Source organism: Diadema antillarum, unplaced genomic scaffold, assembly GCF_040938485.1.
Source record: "Diadema antillarum isolate AM-2024a unplaced genomic scaffold, OU_Dant_1.0 seq00001569_RagTag, whole genome shotgun sequence".
Lineage (NCBI taxonomy): Eukaryota > Metazoa > Echinodermata > Echinoidea > Diadematoida > Diadematidae > Diadema > Diadema antillarum.
This window is the reverse complement of record NW_027272290.1, coordinates 676,396-696,497: the sequence shown is the minus strand read 5'-3', so window position 1 is coordinate 696,497 and position 20,102 is coordinate 676,396. Positions and strand designations below refer to the sequence as shown.

The window sequence follows — 20,102 nt, the reverse complement described above, 5'->3', positions numbered from 1 at the left end:
CGGTGAAACCAGATCAGACCACTGATCTCGTGGGTAGAGATCAGTGGACCAGACCGAAGACATCTTTGACCAGAAAAAATGGCTCATATCTGCACTTCTTTGAGTGATGCCACAAATAATTCTGAAAACTTTTGTATGCTGGAGTCCATTTTGATGCAGTTGAACTTTATCAAACAACTCATTATAGGGAAGGCAAACCCAAAGAGCAATGTGAATTGAGTGAAAGCAGCAAAAATAATCAAAACATCAAAACAAAAATTCATTTTTCATGAAAATTACAAATTCCATCAACTTGATACTGACATATGTTAAGGGTAGCAATTATTCCCCCTGCTTTTTGAAAGCGGTTAGTCAAGTGCTTTTTCATAATGCTAGAAAAGTGAATTTTTGTTGAATTTCCTTTATATTTTCTTTGTATTGTGGTCCACTCATATGTCATAACCTCTAGTAGTCTCCTCATCCAGCGGTTCCAACACCAAAACGTTAAAAATTCATAACTTTTGTATCGACTGTCCGATTTTTCTCAAACTTTCACTGATGTGTTCTACTAATATTGCTGCTTTCACTCAATCCACATCGCTTTTTGGGTTTGCGTTCCCTTTAAGCAAGGTTTGACTAATAAATATCCACCACGATACTAACAGAGTCTTTCTAAGGACAGCAATTTAAGGTTCCTTCCCAATGCATCTATACACTTTCATTTTACGTGGAAATTTCAGATTCAATCCAATGTAATCAAAAAAATATCTTTGATGTATGACATTTTCAACTCATAACTAATACTTAATTCATATCTATAATTGCAACTAGACATTGCGCTCAATCAATTTGTGCAAGGTAAATCAACTAATAAGCTACCTTTGACAGAAAACTTTGTATGGAGATTACACTGCATGAAGTAGGACACTTACTCTCAGACCTTATTCCCACAATGAATAAAACAGGACTGGTCTCGACTTGTCAATTCCCCATAAAGCCCTATTTCAACGGTGAAAAGAAGCCCGGTATCATGTCAGTAATCTCTCTCGTGTGGCTCCCGATACTCTAGCCCAAGATGGCGGAAGATGTCCTCCTCGCTGTTGACTGGGAGAGGTATTCCTTCGTGAATCTTCTCGTTGCCTCGCCGCACCACACCGGTCCGCAGAGCATGCTCGGACAGGGACATGCCCTGAAAGTAATAACCAGAAGGAGGAGTCATTGTTAGGTCTAGTAGGTTGGTGCAATTCAAATTCATATTTGATTACTTTTTTTATTTGTTTTTTATTAGAGCATAACATTACAAAATATTTCATTTCATTCACATGTCATAACATAATTCAAATATAAAAGAGCATACAACAAAAATATAATAAATTGATACGAGGCATAGAAATATATTTTTTTTTAGAGTTAATGAAATAATGTAATCCTAAAATTTCTTTAATACTATGGTCTGTACCATGATAACAAACAAGAGCAAAGTACATTTTATGTGGTTGAAACTTTGCTTTCACCCCGTACGAATACTGTTACCTTTTTATCAACTTAATTTCATGCCATTTAGGTCAGATGTAACTTGGGCATTGATTTCATGATGTTGCACAGCAATTAAAAAAAGGTATAAAAGCCCAATATTATAGGTAGCACATAGGAAACAAGGACGATTTGGTTCTAAGTTTCTTCCAAATTTACAAATTTTCTCATCATCTGCATTCCAGATGTACACATTGTGTATTGAAAGTGGCTTTACGTAAGGAAAATTCAGGAAAGATAGAAATGAAAAATGGTCTTTACTTCACATTTACAACTAAAAACGTCGCTATAGCGACTGGTATGCCTCCGCCATAATGCATGGTTCTCCTAACAGGTCTATAGTACAATGTCTTGACAATGTAGGATGACAGTTTCACAGAACTGGCAAAATATTAAAATGACAGATTTGTCACAAATGTGCTGAATATTCACTTTCCTTGAACTACACTTAATTGGATGAATGGCTAAATTGTCTTTTAACTCCCACTGGAGTTAAAACTCCAGTGGGAGTATTCAGGAGGATCTTAACTAAGTACCAAGTACCAAGTACCAAGTGCAGGTATTTGGGAATTTGAGGATTTTTACTTGATTTTCGACCCTTTTATACATTTATGCATGAAGTAATTTTCAAGGTATGGAGAAAAAGTATAATTTCAGTAATGAATAATAAAATATTAGCATTTAAACTTGGCCTTTGACCCTTGACCTTTGACCTTATGACCCTAAAATTCCCAGAATTCACTGTCAGGTAGAACATGCATAAATATGTACTAAGTTTCATGATGATACCTTGAGTCAGTTTTGAGATATGGAGGAAGAAGTGAAATTTAGCACTTTCACTTGACCTTTGACCTTTTGACCTTTGGGCTAGAAACTTCCCAGAGAATCTCTATTGGGTGATACATGTATATATTAATTTTCAAGAAAAATCCTCCAGGCATTGCATAAATATGAGGGTAGTAGTGACATTCTGAGGAGTTGACCTTGACCTTTTACCCCATGACCTTTGACCCATGACCCCCCAAATTCCCTAGATAATCACTGCCAGTCAGTACATGCACACATACTAAGTTCCATGAAGATACCTTGAACCATTTGGAGAAAAATGGGAAATTTCAACATTTTGACTTGACCATTGACCTTTGACCTTTGACCTCATGACCCAAAACTCTCTCTGGAGAATCCTTATTTGGAAGTTCATGTATACACTAAGTTTGTATTGCATGGATATGGGGGAAATAGTGAAATTTTGAGCATTTGACCTTGAGCATGTGCACTTAAAAGTTGATAGGCACAGCTTTGCCCACTCATACATATATCATACATGCCAAGTTTCATTACGATACCTCAAACCGTTTTTTTAGTTACGCTGTCCACAAAATTGATTACGGATGGAAGGACGGATGGACGGACAACCCGAAAACATAATGCCTCCGGCACAAAAATAGCTTCACCATGACTTGCGAACACTATTTGGTTGGCTTGCTTGTCAAATGTTTTCTTCAGCACTCCCTTTTCTCCCTCTTTCTGTCTATTAGAGGAAAGTGTCGGCTTTTCTCAGCATCGATCTTTAGTGCTATCATATTATCATGAGCAATCATTTGGCACCGACAGAAAGAAAAATAACCAGAACGAGATTTCAATTTGTCATCCTGATGATTGCCTAGGTGATGAGCAACTATAAATTGATGAAGACCTGGCACTGACTGAAAGAACCATAATCAAAATAAATCGAGTAATCTGGCTTTCATTTCTGAAAGTGAAAATGCCACAGCTCTGCCAATCAGCGACAATTGCCGTCTGTTTGTTGACATTGCTTTGCGGCGGAATTACACACATTATACACGGTAAAACACCTTCGCATGGGGGATATTATTTTCACTACACTGTGTGCAACTCGCCACGTACCTTTTTCTTGGCGAGCGCCCTCATGGAGCGATTGAAATGCCCCGATCCCGTGAAATGAACAAGAGCACACGGGTACTCGCTGTACGGTGCAACTATGATATCAATGCGACGATGCTGTGAAAAAACAACACAAAACACACAAAGCTAAGATAGAAATAACGAAGTAAAAATGCATAAGAGGATTTAAAAAAAAAGTTCAGCTTTAAGTTTCTACCATTTCGTCCGTGGCCATTCAGGTTAATTCACCACGCTTTCTTGCCTTATAATTGCATGTCTCGTTTTGTTGCTCTTTAATTCTGCTTGTGATACCAATCCATTGCCTGCGATATGCTGTAATGCACGTAGCGCAACCAATTTCCAGTACATTGTATATGCAATGTATAGATTCGGTAAACAATTTATAGATATCGAACAAAGGCTATAAATTCATTTCAACAGATAACAGACTACGATGTCTACTGGTATGATGACGAGATATAGCGGGATGTAGTAACAGCATTACTAGCACTGCATGCTAGAGAAATCAAAACCTGACTCCGGACGTTCACAAGAATACAGGAAATAGAGTTTTTGTTTGTTTTCTTTATTTCAAACCAATAGTGAGTGTCAGTTTATAATTACTAGTAATGACGTGTTGTTAGTATTATACTGAATACATGGGAACCGGATGTGCTGAGTACACGGGAAATCACCAGATATTGGAGACACTTGGGTCAGATTTTGAAATGATGGCAAAAAGTTGAGAATGGTGTCATAGCTAAACCATGTTCTCGGGACTGTATATTATCATAACCAGAGTGTTAATACTTCTTTTTTATACATTATTTACGATAAGTACAAACTCGCACACAGCTTAAAGCTGTTCTTCAGAAAGCCCCTTATTGCAAAGATAAATGATTGCAGTTTCTTTATCAAAGGTTTATTTCTCTTGTTCGTGGCAACGTACTAAAGTTTCGCAGATTTTTATTTCTATTTTATTATTACTATTTTTTTTTACATATTCAAATTAACCTGCCCAAGGAAACTGATTGTCTAAAATCACTCTGAGGTATTTAATTGACAAAGGGTCTCCAGGTGTCTTTCGTGTATGTGAATTCTTACACCTCTAAACTTAGTTATTAATTTTCTTTCTTTGTTCCAAACAATATCAGCTTACACTAACTTGTATACATTCAACAAAAGCCCACATTGACAGAGGCACGTGGTGGCTGATTTCAGATCGATATTCGAACAATAGATTATTGTCTATATAGAACTGATTTGGATCGTTTGACTCGACACACAATGTGCAAGCATCGTCTGCATACAGCGACATCTTACAATGTTTCATCGCATTCGGGAGGTCATTCAAATGCATGCAAGATAAAAAGAAGCGGGCCAAGAATTTTGCCCAGGGGAACGTAGTGTTTGACCATGGACCTACTACATGGACGTCCATCGCTCGTTAATTAATTCATGTACCTATTTCTGTCAAAAGTATCACAAAACATTCTAAACATGCTTTCCTGCTTTGATCCCATCATGTTCGCCGACAGCCAGCCTGGACAAAAACAACACGGCGCTTTGAGAAATCTAAAAACCACATGCGCAAAAGATATTTAGCTGTCTTCATGTGTAGTTGTAGTCGGTGTACTTCTCTTGGGAAATCATCGCTCCAGCAATTTCATTTGCGGAATGCACTTGCTTTACAAGAGAAAGAAAATATTTGGGCAGGTTGGTTGTGACTTGTAATCTAATTTTTCCCATTTTTTCGCACATTGTTTCAAAGTAAACACGGACAGTATCCGTAGACCGACATGTATGCCTTTATACCATCAATGTTTACTGCGTGTCCACAAGATAGTGTCCACTGCAGTAATTACCAATATTGTGTCACAAAAATTGTCATGTTTTCAGGTTTGCCGCTCCCCATCATTGGTGTTTATTCAAAGGCAGTTTAGTCTAAAAAGACACCTCAGCCAAATAAGACCGACATGAATAAAATGATTCTTTTGTAAGTGACGATGCCGATTACAACATCGTCATTATAATTCATATCCAAACATCTGAATGTACTCATTCAGATGTACATACTCAGGTGGCAGCAGTGATGCTAGGATCAAAGAAAGACCTATGTGATTAGTCCATGTGTGTAGTAGGACCATGGTTTGACATTCATGACAATTTGAGTACTGATGTAATTTGCTGTTTAAGGTATTAAAGAAAATAGTCACCGAACCATTTCAGCACAGTGTGCTCAAAATCTTTAGGCTAAAAAAAAAAAAAAATACAGGATTATATGCTACTAACTACTAATAATAATTAGAACAATGATAATGATAATCATGAAGTTAATGTTATAATGACAACAGTCATGATAACAGTGACATAATGATGATTAAGATTACAATGAACAAAAGCGTATAACAGCAGAATCAATATTTTGCTCATTTCTTCGTTGTACCTTTCTGTTTTCTCCCGGAAGTCGGCACACACCCATGTACTTTCTTTGCTCACCCTTTTCTTCAACTTTAATGAGATCATCGGTGATAAAACCTGTGGTTGGAAAACAATGAAATACGAATGTTTATGATAATGTAATTCTTATATAGCCGAGTGAATTTACACAGTGTGTTTGAAAAGGTTGTTAGTGGAAAATTGAGCAAAGAAAATGGGATTCCATCGGGAATCAAACTCGAGACCTCCAGATGCTAGCCTGGTGCTCTACCGACTGAGCTATAGAAAGCCCTAGTTCAGTATTCGTCCCAGAAACCCTAAATTCTCAATGCTCGTTACGCGTAATTGTTTGTGTGTGTGTGTGTGTGTGTGTGTGTGGGTGTGTGTGGTGTTTTTTTTTTTACCGTCTCCTGAAAACAGTTTACAATGTTCATTCTCCAAACAACTTTCCTGTATTTTAACTTTCCAAATACAATTTTGCTGAGCAGATGAGACGCTAAAGACGCCAATTGACATATTACTATCTCACATAATATTTTGCTCTTTGTTTATATAGATCTCAGTTAAAGCTCTCTATTGCGATCCACTCTGCATGTTAAAAAGCTATCGATCCGGGCTACAAAGCGTTATATTAATGCGTTAGTCAAATACCGGTTAGTGATTGGCTAAACACAGTCACGTGATGGAGGCACATTGGTTATGTTCGCCCATGGGCAGAACATTTTTGTAATGTTCTCCCATGGGAAAATATTTTCACGTAACAAAATGACGAACGATACCAAACGATTGAACGATCATATTTTTTACGCAATCGATAGGATAAATTTGCCTATTCCATACAATGTGAAAAAGCAGATTTGACTAACCCACATAGCAACTTGGTGACGATAATTACACCACGGGATTATCTACTCCCACCTCCCGCTATTAGTTCTTCCATCATGTACGTCGGTTCCTTCGTCACTATTGTTTTGATGAGCCACACAATAACAAGGGTATATACCACGCAAGGCGCGACAGGATTTATCAGTCTTATGAAACGACCATGGTAGTGGCGTGAGAGGATTTGCCAGTCTTATGAAACGCTGATGTCAGTGAATTAATGGTTTTGTTGGATCTGCTTGGCATTTCGATTCAAATTATTGACTCTAATATAAATACATGCTGGCGAAGAAAATATAGAGTTGGAAGCCATAGGGGACTTTTCAGAGTTGGAAGTTACAAGCGTAACAATCACCATTCGTGTTTGGACATACTCGTGGGCATCCTCGCGACAAATCGACATACGTGTTAACAACGTTATAAAGAACCCGTCATCACTTCTGCTTCGTAAACAGTAAGAAAAAAGGAGAAGAAGAAGAAACGTTTAAAAAGTACCCAACGGAGAATTAATGCAACGTCACAAGACAAAGTTTCCATCTGATGTTAATTAACCATCTCAACAAAAACAAACAACAAGAGTACTGACACACACACACACACACACACACACACACACACACACACACACAAAAAAAACATGATGATGTATGCAATAACAGACAATAGTGCGAGAAACAATGATCACTAGTATTTTGTTGTCATTATGGTACAGACGACATCCCACGAGGCACTCAATTTGCGAATTCATTTTCCTGTCAAACACGCCGGTGTTTGTGAGTCAGCATGTTTTCATGCCCCCCGATTTTTTTTTTTTTGTGTGTGTGCATATTTTGAATGAACCATCACCAATTGTAATCGATGTATTTTTTTATTGTTGACATTGAATAAGACATTATCGTACGTGGGTTATAAAGACGGTTTTCTGAGTGAACACTGTAACATCGAAATGCCGCGATTGCCAGTGATTGTACACGGTGGAGATCATCAATGGGGTCACAGTAATGACCTCTACATAGAGATCAGTGAGTCACAGTTATTTTTTTGACATTTTCTGTTCGCTTGGGGTCAAAGTTCACTGTGCGCGTCGGTTTGGAACAGGTGGACCATGCATTATGAGTGAATGTAATTCTACACCACGTTCAAGTTGGCTACACTCCACATCGTCTAACAAACAAAATTTTGCAAGCTTCATCAAATTAAATAGGACGTCATTATAGAAAACAAATAACAGATGTAAATCTAAAGCTTCCTTCTCATGCAGATATTTGCCATTCCTTTGCTATCTATAAGCGCCAAGTGTACCTACTGTACTATCTTTCTATCTCTGCCACGGATATGGCAAGTAGGATCCGGTGAAATTACAGGTGAGTAATATCTACGGAGGTACAATTTGTATTTTGTTTGGGCGAGCTTGCCAAGTACCTCCTTGGTTTGGTGAGACCCAACGCTCGTGAAAACTGCGTATTACAATGTCGACAAGTGCAGGGGCTGGGGAACCGGGGATGGGAGTCAGGACAGTCCCCCACCCCTACCGCACACTAACTCCTTTGGCGAATACAAAGAAAGAGAAGAAAAGATAACTGGGAGGGTGGTGAGGGGGAGGGGAAGGAAGCAATATTATATGACTCCAGATTCAACCAACCCTCCAATCACCCCCCCCCCAAAAAAAAAAAAAAAACACACACCAGGGGCGGATCCAAATTCTGTAAAGAGGGGGGGGGGGCGCAACTTACAGGCCCTATTTCTGGTGCCATTTCCGGGTTTCATTTCATTTTTTTCTTTTTATTTCTTTTGTTTTTAACGAAAAATAAAGGGGGGCATGAGCCGGTTGAGCCCCCCTCTGGATCCGCCACTGCACACACACACACACACACATACACACACACACACATACAACACACACACACACACACACACACACACATACACACACACACACACACACACACACACACACACACACACAAGAGGCCTACACCGCGGTCCACATCTTTTTTTTTTTTTAATTGCAGGACTCGTTGCATTCCAATATGACCGCGAATTTCAGATCATATTTAACTTGGGTGTGCCAACGATAAGCGGGGTCCAATTACGCTCGAAACACGTTGCCACGATGACGTCTTCAATGCTTGCCACAAAACGACATAATATGAATGATTCGGAAATCATCTTATGCTGTTGAAATGAATTTTATTATCATTTACAAAATATTGAATACGGTTCTAGAATATTCTCAGATTTGTGCTGTAAATGATGCTTTCAATAAAACACTTGTACAGAGACACAATCCTATATACATGACGTATACTATTATGTCTGTGTATTCAAACTACCAATGCCATAATTGAATCATAAAATGGGATTTGATTTTTCACAAGTTAAAGTACACATGTGCCTGATTATTTATAAAGCTATTTGCCATTTCAATGGTACAATTACACCAAATTATTTCGTCTTGTCGTCGAGGAAAAGGGGGTAGGCCTATATACGACCTATAATGTCGTGACGCGCTAGAACCGAATAATGAAATGGGATTTGATTTTCCAAGGTTAGAGTTATACCATTACATTATCAATAAAGCTATCTAAATTGCCATTTCAGCTGAACAATCGTAGAAAGTTATTTCGTCTTGGAGGAAAGGAACGAACGGGAAGTAGGCCTATATATTTGTGTCGTGGAGTGCCTCGAGCATCACGATTAGTATGGGAAAGTAACATAATATTGAAGAATATAAAATTACAAAAACAACAATGATAAATTATTACCAATCGATGAGATAATACCTTGAATTGATCACTAAAATATCAATTCCGCGTGATATACTCACACCGCAAAAACTCTAGTTTGACAACAGATGTAGCCTATACTGAAAATAAGCTTTCGGATGTGTTTGCAATATCGTTGTTGTCATTGTCACATCAGAGAGGACACAAAATGAAAACAATCAGCTTGCAGAGAAAACCAGAGGAAAGCCGAGTCACATCCTCATCACCTTCATCTCCATGACCATTGTGGAGAATAATAGGACGGGTGCTATTTTTGACTTCAACTGTCATCTTCAAATGAAATTCAGGGCGAGTCAGTAATATTCATATCTCTGGAAAAAGCACCTAACCACACCTATATATTATTTTGAATAATTCAGCGTCGACTAACAATGATTAATTAATTGAAAACGCTTTTTTTTTACAGTGTAAACAAACATGAAACTCGGTATCATTGGAATTGAAATTGAATGTTTTTTTTTAATAATCTGTCCTTTTCTTGAGCACATAGGGAGATTACGCACTACTATTGTATCATGCCCTATGTATATTGATATATTAAAATTCGTGTTTATCATTATCATATCATCATTATCAACTAGTCACTTTGACCGGTGGAATAATTGCTAAATTTTCAGTGCACAATGTATTATGCTAAAACTACTTCTTTGAACAGAGTTCTGCTGATTCGTAAATTCTACGATATCGGTAACAAAATCGGACGGGTTTCTGGGCCATATGCTTAGGTTGCTCGACTCTGCCTGATAGCGTGACAACTCTGCGCTCCCTTCTCAGCTACGGGGAAAGACCCTCGTGAATTTAACAAACGCTTCATTTGGCCCGGCCTCTTCATTCCTTTGACACTTTCGATACAACAATGTATTAGTCCCTGGCATCTATTATGTATAGGAAACTGCTCGCTGATACAGCGATAATACGAGAGAGGCTCTTGGCGCTTCCGAGAATTGGCTCACCAGACGCACCTATATAATTATTACAGATTTTGAAGAACAATACTGATGATAATGTAGTTAAAGAAACTTCGAACTTGTAATTGGTTTGTATGTTTGTTTCTTTCATTAATTGTCACTGTTCATACGGCGTTATTATCTGTGAAGCGCTTAGATACATTTTGTAATGGGCAGGGCGCTATATATATATATATATATATATATATATATATATATATATATACATATATATATATATATATATATATATATATATATATATGTTGATAAGGTAGTCCACGTGTTGGCAAGGTAAAAAGATAAGTAACAAAGCTGCAACAAAGTTCATGCTGTATTCACCAACGGTTTATTTCTTCACACAAATTTTCGAGCGTCTCGCCGCCCTTTCTCAAGTGTTGATACAACACTTGGATATGTGGACTTTCTCAAGAAAGTCACTTTCTTGAGAAAGTGACTTTTTCAAAGTGACTTTTTCACTTTTCCAACTTTCTCAAGTGTTGAGTATCAACACTTGAGAAAGGGCGGCGAGACGCTCGAAAATTTGTGCGAAGAAATAAACCGTTGGTGAATACAGCATGAGCTTTGTTGCAGCTTTGTTACTTATATATATATATATATATATATATATATATATATATATACATAACCAGTTGCCCAGACGGGCAAGTAGATTTTCAAAATTGCTGCAGAACACTTGAATTCTACTTGCCCGGAAAAGAAAGTCCAAAAATATCAGAAAATGAATTATATAGAAAATAACTTGTGAGTCAAGGGTCTGATAAATCATAAAGTATTAGACAGCATACGTTAATTCACACGCTTTGACACATTGGAGTAACAAACTTGGTTCGATCAAGTGTTGGTATCACATTGCAATTGGGACTTCCTCATATCAGTGTTGGAGAGTTGCTGGAATGAAATAAAAACTGTTTTGCATTGATCGCTAAACAGTCATTATCTTTGGGCTTCTGTATGGTTGACTTATTAATGGGTGTGAGACATGGCCGGCGCCACGTTTTCAAAAGTGTGTGTGTGTGTGTGGGGGGGGGGGGGGGCACTTCCGGGTTTCATGAGATAACACGAAGAAGAAGAAGAAAAAAAAAAAGGTCTTCGCCGCATCTTTCTCACTCCATTTCCGGGTTTCTTCAGCTGACAAGCAAAAAACAAAAACAAAAAAACAAACACACACACACACACACACACACGCACAAAAGGGGTCCTCAGCGCCTTTACCGCGCTCAAAGGTTCAGAAAATCATCGGTTGTTCACATTGATGTCCAGTATTTCCTTCTTTCCCTCGTCATGCGATATTTCCCATGTTACCCTCTCTTCTTTTCCATTTCCTCTAAACCATGAAATCGGAAAGTAATGATGGTCCTACTAAGAAACTGATTCAATGACAAAACCCTCCTCATCTATACTTCCTTATTAGATTAGGCCGAACACTCAGCGAAAATATCTCACTTTCATATAGAACAATGCCAAGCTAGATTAGAATAGCAACACAACAAAAACAGTTTCGCTCACTCTTCACAACATTGTGTCTGGCGTTTGGTTTGCATGCAACACAATAAACCTCAACACGCGTTGAATTAAGATCAGGAGTTGAATACGCAACATCGAAATTTTGCTCTTCACAGGGGAATTCCCTTTCGTGACTGGTTGACGGTCAAAAATGAAGTGAAAGTGACATAAAATCGAACACAGAAATTACAGAGAGTTGTGGAATTTCAAAGGACAAATGAGGTATAATGCTCATTGGTATACACATGCAAATCAGGTCACCCAAATAACTCACAATTTTGCGCATTATGCACAGTATTCTCAACATTGAATATATCGTAACTCACTTCGAAATTAATTCAAACACGTGATGGATTGATATACCTTTAATAAAGTTATCGAGCTACGTAACCACCTTTCTTTAAAGTGAAAGCATAATTCTCAGAAGGACTCACAATTCATCTTCCACCACTAATTGGAATTTGCTCACAATACAAGGTAGGGTCTACCAAGAAACCTGTCTGGCTGACGCGATTTGCCAGGATAATGAGTTGTTTGGAGTATTTTAGATCAATAGTGCAAAAATGATTTAGATCGTATGCATACACGATTTATGTATAAACAATATGCATAAGGCTCTGAAACGATTTATACTGAAGCGCCCTCCCCATTTACAAGTGGTATAGGTAGAAAGTTACGTGCACGATGATCGATCGTGCTTTATAGCAATCGTATTTTCCACCAAGCTGCAAGCGATTCACACTATAGCGCGGAAGATCGATGGAGACTGATGTGGCCCGATTTGTTGATATCGATAACCAATTGTACAAAATTACGTACAATTGTATAGCAACCACGATCGGGTATAGGCCTATATGCTCTGAGATTGTAGTACGTCCAGGGAATCTTTTTGTTTCATATTTTTATTCTCCTTATCGAGGATAACTTGAAGATGGAGAGGAGTTTCCTCCTCACAATGTAATCTGAAACCGCCCGACGGGTTACTGGCATGTTAGGCAAGTCCTTAGAATGTCGACAATAGTTGCGGTAACACTGACAAAAGATCGCGTAGTTTAAGATCTCGAAGTTTTGCCATAATAGCCAGGATGACCGCAAATTTCCCGAAAACTTCTCGCGAAACTTCCCACTCAAACTATAAGGAAATTTGAACGCTCGCAGGTGACACTGACTGAAAGCGTCCAAAGTTTGTCAGGTGACCAATAGCTAGCTGTCACAGCAGACGGTCGCTCCTTCTTCTTTGTTGCGCATGCGCACCAGCAACCCTATTACTTCCAGAACTGAAACATCGAAAAGTTAGGCTGTCGGTGTGGAGGGACGAGCAAATATCGCGAAGACTTCTCGAGGATAAACTTCGCGATCTTTTACCAATGTGACCTGGGCTTTTGATATCATAATAATAATGTTTGAGTGATCGAAATTCTTTATTCCAGATGCATGTGATATGCCTCGTATAATACCGCCCTCGCGGTCTTCTATACATGAACGATGTCAAGCAATCCGGACGAACAATATAAGCGGTAAGATATGAATAATTATTCGTTATTCAGGAGCGTCGGGAAAAGATTTTGCCGGCAGATGTACAGAGTAGTAAAAAAACAAACAAAAATAAAAACAACTAGATGCACTTCAAACGATCTGGTGCTCTGAACTAACATCACATTGACAATACAAGTAACTGCATTGTTCCTAGATCAGGAATAAAGGTGTGGGTCATAAAGTAAATAACAACAGCCACTTCTTTCTTTGCAATGACAAGAACAGCGTGAAGGGAGAGTATAACTAGTCATATGATGACAATAAAACAGAGGGAAGATATCATCCGGTGACTGGAGAGATAGGAAGGAAGTTTTGTGGGAAGGAATTGGATCAATCACAATACAGCCTGTTCGAATAAAAACAACAAAAAGCTATGGTTTCAGCTCTTTTCACTGAAAGTCACCGAGATCATGGAGATAACCACAGTTCCTCCTACATCCGTTAATTCTTGTCTCTAACATCCGCTATCCGGATTTAAAAGTTTACGGTGAACTTCTCACAGTTGGTTTGTATTGTTTTGATTACAGCAGGCGCACTATAGTATGGTTTTCATTTCTCTTTTTCATTTATTTCATTTTTTCCACCAGCTGCTTGAAAAGAAGATTATAATACCAAGTAAAACTGTCGAAAAAGGTCAACTAATTCAATGAAGGCATCAAAATAGCAATAAAATTATTGCCGGCCTAACTGCCTCTCTATACTACGGTTGATCTCAAACAAGAATAATTCTATAAAGGATTACAGGAAAAGTGAGACACAACATTACATAAAAGGCGTATATTAAGAGAGAACATGCAAGAATGTGACAAGTATTTTTAAAGGGGATGGCTAGTAACTGATCAGTGGGAATCAGTGGGAATGCTGGGGAATGATTGATCCAATTCTTGTGGGATTAATTTTAGAGTACATTATATCTATTGTTGTGTGAAAATTATTTGCTTCAGAACGGTCTCATATTCAAGTAATGTGCAGTTTAATGTTTCCAGGTTAGCATGCCTGTACAGTGACGGGGCATTAAACTGCACATTACTTGAATATGAGACCGTTCTGAAGCAAATAATTTTCACACAATAGATATACTAAGTACAATGTGCTCTTAAATGAATCCCACAAGAATTGGAGCAATCATCCCCCAACATTCTCACTGATTCCCACTGATCAGTTACTAGCCACCCCCTTTTAAAAACCCACGGATTAAAGGCATGATTTGCAATAACATTGTATGCAAGGAGTAAAGTTATCGCCTGAAAAGATGTTTCAAATTTCTCTTTACACAAGATTGTAAAAAGGCTGATGGTGTACTGAACATAAGGCAATATCTGCTTAAACATTCCATAAAAGAGGACCTTTATATTTCATCATTGTGTATATTTCGAAATATGAATAGAGTTGGGAAAGAAAAAAATTTTACCTTGTCTGGTATAATATAAGAATGATTCTAGTCCTAAGAAATCTAAGAAGTATAGGAATTAATACATGAAAACACAAATTGAGCACCAGCAACTGTCTTTATTTTTTCTCTCTTGGCAAGTTTGATTAATTTCACAGAAATGTGGCATTAAATACCAAATTTCACTCTTTTGAGCAATCCTTTATACCAGTGCCGTATATTAATATACGGCACTGCTTTATACATCATATACGCCATTAGCAAACATTCACAAGGAAAAGTAGAAATTACGCGGTGCGTAAAATATGTCCCCGCCGGGAGTAGCATTTAGTAGCAAAATGTACAATATCGGTAAAAAATCAAGGTCAAAGGTCAAAGAAGTCAAAGGTCAAAATTCTGTGTAGAAGTTTTGAAGCCCTCACCTAGTGCCATCACATAAAGCAAACGGAATCGAAATCGGGTTAGAAATGGCGAAGGAGTAGCATTTTGTAGCAAAATGTACAATATAGGTCAAAAATCAAGGTCAAAGGTCAAAGAAGTCAAAGGTCAAAATTCTGTGTAGAAGTTTTGAAGCCCTCACCTAGTGCCATCACATAAAGCAAACGGAATCGAAATCGGGTTAGAAATGGCGAAGGAGTAGCATTTTGTAGCCAATGTACAATATAGGTCAAAAATCAAGGTCAAAGGTCAAAGAAGTCAAAGGTCAAAATTCTGTGTAGAAGTTTTGAAGCCCTCACCTAGTGCCATCACATAAAGCAAACGGAATCGAAATCGGGTTAGAAATGGCGAAGGAGTAGCATTTTGAAGCAAAATGTACAATATAGGTCAAAGGTCAAGGTCAAAGGTCACAACTGAAATTCTGTGTAGAAGTTTCAAAGCTCCCATGTAGTGCTATCATATAAAGCAAACAGAATCAAAATTGGCTCATAAATGACAGAGAAGTAGCAAATTGAACATTTTGATCACACACGGACGCACAGACAGACAGACGGACGGACAGACGGACGGACGGACACACGGACACACACACGTACGGAGCCCGTTTCATAGTCCCCTGCTCGAACTCGTTCGGCGGGGACAACAAGTGCTAGACATCCTTTTGTCTATACCTTCCAGCCTGAGGCGTATACTTCAGTCACACATTCTCACAAGTCAGGCATGCACAAGAATCTTCCACAGGTTCCATATAGTCCCTTTTTCTTAATTCACAAGCGGATTGATACTACTGAATCAAGAGGGGGAATTAAGTGTCTTCCTTAAAGTTCTGACGTATTCACTAGCTGTGTATCGAGAGAAAGCGCCAGTAGCAGGAAATCAGTGTCGAACCCGGAAAAGTGGCTGTACGCGGTCTTACACGAATTGGCTTAATTACATTCTGGCTGTGAAAGTATAAACTGGAAACACACGCCGATTTAAAGGATCTTTCTTGATGGTGGCGCGGGAACACGCGTCCATGCAAAGACGTATAGAAGACAGGCAGCCCGTTTCTGGTTTCTGGCTGGGGAATTAAAGTTCGAAACTGATTAACACAGTTCTTTGAAATGCGTTTTAGCTCCCCCTTCCTCATCTTAAAGACAGAACAATGATCATCACATTGACAACCCCCTCAAAAAAAAAAATTATAATAAATGAATAAATCCCAGTTCTCTTTTCCCATCTTATTTGTTGTCACTGCCAGAAAAAATACTAGTAGTAAATGCTTTGTAAGTCCTTGTAATGTGATGTTCCTTGTGGAGCCGGGGCGCGCTAAGTCAGGTTAACATGTTGAAGGCGCAGAAAGTGAGCGAAAAATACCACTTCCCCATGCTTGGATGAGGGTCATGGGGGAGAATCACAGTCATGAGGAGGAAGAGGAAGAAGAAGAAGAAGAAGAAGAAGAAGAAGAAGAAGAAGAAGAAGAAGAAAGATTTTCATCGCTGAGAGATGAGGCAGAGTATACGCGTTCATACTGGCAATTTCAAAAACATCAGGCGAAACAAAGGCGGAGGTGGAGATCGTTCTGGGGTTTCTAGCCGAACTTTCGACGAAGGTCTGGCATGTGTAAAACCCCGGTTTTGCTCCCAAAACAGACTTGTATAAAAGATATTCTGCACATTACAAGAAATTCAAGACATTTTTACTTTCATGAGTTCATACAAACACACACAGACACACAGACACACACACACACACACACGTACTCTCTCTCTCTCTCTCCTCGTCCTCCTCTCCCCGTCTGCCTGTCTGTCTGTCTGACTGTCTGTCTGTCCGTCTGTCTGTCTGTCTGTCTGTCTAACCCTATCCCAGGGCTGCCAACAATCATAACAATTCAAAATCAGGGACATTCCACAAAATCATCAGCCTCCCTCATTTTTGGAATTCATTTGTACCGAGTTTTGGAGTTCATTTTTATTACCTCATTCCAAAAATGAGGGAGCTTGTATTATCATTCCCTTATCATGACCAGAAGAGACTGTTCATGTCATATCGAGGAGCTTCCTACACAATGAGGGAGACTTGTTAGCTCTGCGCTCAAGACCGTTATTGTTCTTAAAGGGATGACACAGTTTCGGTTGAGATGGGGCTTCAGGTTTCTGACTTCTCTTGACGATATATATATATATATATATATATATATATATATATATATATATATTAAGATAATGAGAAACATCTTATGAAAAATGAAAAAGCATATAATTCTACCAGAAATTCAAAATTTCCTTGATGAAAATTGGTTTTGAAATGGTTGAGATATCCAAAACGTATGCGATTCTAATAAAAGGTGAGACCCGCCTTTTATTAGGAGCTCTTTGTTTCACTTTGTTTTTGGATATCTCAGCCATTTCAAACCCGATTTTCAATAAGTAAAATTTGAATTCTTCTTAGAATTGTATCCTCTTTAACATTCATAATCGCCGCCATTTTGCGCAGGTCGTGAAATGCTGGCAAGATGACTGCAAAGGGATAAATCTGACACATGAATGTAATTATGATGTTGAAATAAGTTTTGTGAATAAATATTAGGAAAAGTTGATCACCTTCTTCATCAACACTTTAATGAGATCAGAGAAAGGGTACAGGTCAATGACAGCACGGACTTCGTTTCCTTAACTCATTATGTTCAGCTCTCGATCCGTAAATGCAATTGATAATAAACGGCCCGTAATTATGTATTTGTTTACTCTATTATGAGTATAATTATGATCGTATAATAGTATATTGAGAACTGTATTTTATGCATATGTATGTATATATGCATGTAGATATAGTTACGTATATTTGTATAAATGCCAACAGAACGAATTTCCTATATTGGACAATATAATGAAATCTGAATCTGAATGTTACTTGAACTTTCGATCTATCAAGCTTTCTTGGGAAAAGTGTCACCAATCCAAGTTTCCAGGTCTTCTGGGAAGAGTTTACTTCCTGTTCATTTGATACGATGTATCCGGATAGTATGTTTCGTGTGAGGATAACAGTGAGAGTGTATACCGTATACATATACAGCTGTAGTGTTTTACGGGCACTAAATGGCACGCCATACTCGAGTTGGCTCAGTTGTACATAAACAATGGGGGAAAACCCCAAAATGATGAGTTCCACTGAAATCGGATAGGGTTTATCAAAGAAGAGAGATTTTCAGACATTCATTTTTGTTTTCTTTAATTGAAAACCCATACCTTTGGGAGAGGTGATGTTGTTATCACCCAGTAAGTCTCCTTCTGACCTATACACACAAATCTTTATTAAGATTCCTGTTTTGTTAAGACTCCTGTCAAAAATCAAATAAAGCGAATTAGGAAGCATCATTTTGCAACCATTCAACAACAAGTGTTGAAATTAGTTACAAAACAAATGATGCTTCGTTGTAAATTGTTGCAATTATTAATATCAACAGTATCGCGATATTTCTACAGAACTTTTTCATGTCGAAACAAACCATAATGGGGAACTTAACATAAAATGTGACATCATTGCCTCTCAGTATTATATGAATAATCAATGTTGATCGTGTGGTCGTGGCTTCATAAGAGCATGGGGGAAATCCGTAAATGTTTTAATGACAATTCAGCCACGCTGTTTGTTTATTTCTATTCTTCGTCATTGGATGAGAAGAAAAAAAATCAAGTTGACCGTGAAGAGAAGCGTGCATCTTACGCTGACACAGCAGGGAACCCATCAGAACAGTGACGCACGACGCGCGTGGGCCGTCGCTTGAGCATTGTGGGAATTCAGAGCACCAACAATCTCTGCATATACTTCAAAGTGGTGACTACTGAGTTCTGACAACTTGCTCACTAGAACGTCCAACTTTCCACTGCCATTAAGAGTAATGGATGCATAATGGATGCATGCAAGAATGAAAAGCGACAACGAAATTTCACTAGACTGCACTAGATCTTGAGAGACGCTATGACTGTTCAGCGTCTCATTATTGATCCGTTACTTTAAGCCTCCGTTGTTCGTCTCCGTATGCTGAAACACACACACACACACACACACACAAACACACACACACACACATATATATATATATATATATATATATATATATATATTTGTTTGTTTGTTTTTTTTTACAGTTGCTTTCTCTGTAAATGATACAAAGGCATGCATGTTCACACGATGTCCTACCATTACCTATACAGTATCATTCACTAACTGGATCACTTTAATTCATATCATCAGAAGTAGTATGATTCAAGGAAATAACGTATCATATGAATTGTATCGACAGGAAAACAGATTTCGACCTTCTGCAAGCGCGATCACAGCTAGGTAATTTTGAAGACGTGCAAAATACTCGCTGTTGTTTCAGTTCTTTGGCGCAGAAACTATAAAGGGGTCACTGCATGGGAAACAAGCTGATCTATACAAGTTTTGGGGGAATCACAGGGGCACATTTCTTAAAACCTTGTTTAAGTTCTTCAGTGCGATAGAAAGCTTTCAAATAATTAATGGTATAGGGGTTTCACCAAAATGCAGCTTAGCATCAAGAATTACTGGAATTCTTAAGAGTTTCAGTGGTTTCTACGAAAGTGACAGCAACCGCACATGCAAATTAGCTGAAGTTACGATGCCAGAGCCACACACATCTTAAATGCATTTCTTCGTGTTTTTGTTTTTTCATGATATTAAAAAGAAAAACATTTAGCTTGCACATCACAGAATATAATGTTTATCAACTGTTTG

At 38.2% G+C, this 20,102-nt stretch overlaps 1 protein-coding gene across 1 annotated transcript in view; it reads right to left on the bottom strand.

Annotated features, from left to right (window-relative positions):
- Window positions 1–291: 291 nt before the first annotated feature.
- LOC139710809 (DNA polymerase lambda-like) overlaps window positions 292–20,102 on the bottom strand; it is a 91,652-nt gene continuing 71,841 nt past the window's right edge. Inside the window, exons 7-9 of the mRNA XM_071622717.1 lie at window positions 5,864–5,955; window positions 3,421–3,534; window positions 292–1,168 (exon numbers count right to left, since the gene is read on the bottom strand). Coding sequence (XP_071478818.1) covers window positions 1,013–1,168; window positions 3,421–3,534; window positions 5,864–5,955 — 362 coding nt within the window. The 3' untranslated portion in view covers window positions 292–1,012. The remainder of the gene's footprint in view (window positions 1,169–3,420; window positions 3,535–5,863; window positions 5,956–20,102) is intronic.